Consider the following 2,253-nt stretch of genomic DNA (forward strand, 5'->3'; position numbering starts at 1 on the left):
TACAAGTACCAATTCACCCCACAAAATATATGTGTGCATGTGGGTCTCTCTCTCTCTGTCTTTTTCTGTCTGTCTCTCCATCTCTGTCTGTCTGTCTCTGTCTCTCTCTCGGTTTAATTGCACACTTCTCGTTAACACTATATAATGAGCAGTCAGGAACTGGCCGTTCACTCTACCCAAGAATAGTGTGTGGGACATGATGCATTGACCGATTCTGTCAAATCCTTGTGTGCAAACCTTTCCGTCCAATACTAAAGCGTGCATATGTGTTTTGTGGGCGATGTTGTGTGAGGCAGGCCCTTGTATCTGATCTCAGTTCGTTTCTGTAGGTTTAAGTTTGTTAACTTTCACCGTCTTACATCCAAAGATGTGCAGGTTAGGGTGGATTGGCCGTGCTAAACTGCCCTCCATATTCAGGGATGTGTCGGGTTTAGCTGCATGAGTCCAGGGTAAAGGTAGAGTCTGGGTGGGGTACTCTTTGGGCTTGTGGGGCTGAAGGGTCTGCTTCCACACTGTCTGGATTCTATGATTCTATAACATGGGAGAAGCGATGGCCTAATGACGTTATCGCTGGGCTGTTAACCCAGAGATCCAGGTAACGTTCTGAGGACCCGGCTTCAAATCCCACCACGGCCAACAGTAGAGTTTGAATTCAACAAAAAAAATTCTGGAATTCGGGGTCGCATGAAGACCATGAATCCATTGTTGGGAAAAACCCACCTGGCTCCCTGATGCCCTCTCGGGAGGGAAATCAGGGTCTGGCCTGTGTGTGACTCCAGACCCACAGCAAGGTGGTTGACTCTTAAACTGCCTTCTGGGTCATTAGGGATGGGCGATAAATACTGGGCCTAGCCAGAGACGCCCTCATCCCGTGAACGGATGAAGGAGAGAAAGACTATCGAAGCCATAATTAGGAGATCCTTCCATTTCAGCCACTCAATATCTCCCAACTCACCTGCCTGCCTGAGGGTTCGTGTGTTGTGGATGGTGAATGGAGAGAGAGGAGGTGGGTTACTCACTGCAAGATTCCGAGCTTCTGCCCTACTCTTGTCGTCACAGTGTTCCTACCTGACTAGTCTAGTTTCTGGTCAGTACTAAGTCCCAGGGTGCTGACAGTGGCCAAGAAGTGATGCTAAAGCCCATTGGATGTCCAGTAACCACGGTGAGGTTGTCTCTTACTGGAGGACCTAACCGCCATTTAAATGGTGTGATTGCTACCTGCACCTTTTATTTTATTTCCAAACCGGAATTTTTGTCCCAAGTCTTGCTGTTTATGGATCCAGATCGCTTCCCTATCTGTGGGCGTGGGAGCGGAGCTGAACACTGGCGAACATCCCCACCTCTGACCTTTATGACAGAGGGAAGGTGATTGATGAAGCAGCTGAAGGTGGTTGGGCCTCGGACACTCCCCTGAGGGACTCCTGCAGAGATGCTGTCAATCTGAGGTGACTGACCTCCAACAACCGCGGCCATCTTCCAGACTCCGACCAGCGGAGTGTTTGGGCCCTGATTTCCCGTTGTGTCAGGGCTCCTCGACGCCACGCTGGGTCAAATGCGGCCTTGCCGTCAAGGGCTGTCCCTCTCCCCTCCCCTCTGGGAGTCAGCTATTTTGTCCATGTTTGAACCAGGGCTGTGATGAGGTCCGGGAGCTGGGTGGCCCTGACGGAACCCAAACTGGGCGTCGGTGAGGAATAGAAACAGAGATAGAGACTGCTGCAGCAACTAGGTAGGCCTGTGGGAGACAGAAAACAAGTGCTAACGTTTCAGGTCCAGTGACCCTTTCTTTTGAGCCACCTTTTGCCTGTCTAAGGCTCCAGCACTCCCTGGTTCTTTGCTTCCGGTCAGCGAGCAGATGATTGCTGAACGAGTGCTGCTTGATCGCACTGTTCACGCCGTCCCTCCATCACGTCACTTGAAGTAGTACTGGGGCAAGCAGTTGGCCAAGTTGGGTTTGCCCAGGTTTTTTTGTGAGCCGGGCGTACGTGGGCATTGGACGGGTAGATGCCAGTGTTGCAGCTTGGCTTGGGAGGGCAGACGTCCTCAGCAATATCGCTGGGAAGTTGGCAGGGCCCGCAGTCTTTAAGAGTGCAGCCATTACCCGATATCGTGGCCTGGGTGGCATTGAACAGAGTTGGGGCCTCAGGTAGAACATTCCAGCGCAGTACAGGCCCTTCGGCCCTCAATGTTGGGCCGAGAGAGAGAGAGACAGCAACACAGACAGAGAGAGAAAGAGACACAGCGACACAGACAGAG

The 2,253-nt window shown here is 51.8% G+C and overlaps 1 protein-coding gene across 1 annotated transcript in view; it reads right to left on the reverse strand.

Moving 5' to 3' along the window:
• Window positions 1–2,095, reverse strand: part of LOC122547502 (collagen alpha-2(I) chain-like) — a 5,645-nt gene extending 3,550 nt beyond the window's left edge. The window contains exon 1 of the mRNA XM_043686112.1: window positions 1,925–2,095. Coding sequence (XP_043542047.1) covers window positions 1,925–2,095 — 171 coding nt within the window. The remainder of the gene's footprint in view (window positions 1–1,924) is intronic.
• Between the last annotated feature and the right edge of the window lie 158 nt (window positions 2,096–2,253).

This window comes from Chiloscyllium plagiosum, unplaced genomic scaffold (genome assembly GCF_004010195.1).
Source record: "Chiloscyllium plagiosum isolate BGI_BamShark_2017 unplaced genomic scaffold, ASM401019v2 scaf_882, whole genome shotgun sequence".
NCBI lineage: Eukaryota > Metazoa > Chordata > Chondrichthyes > Orectolobiformes > Hemiscylliidae > Chiloscyllium > Chiloscyllium plagiosum.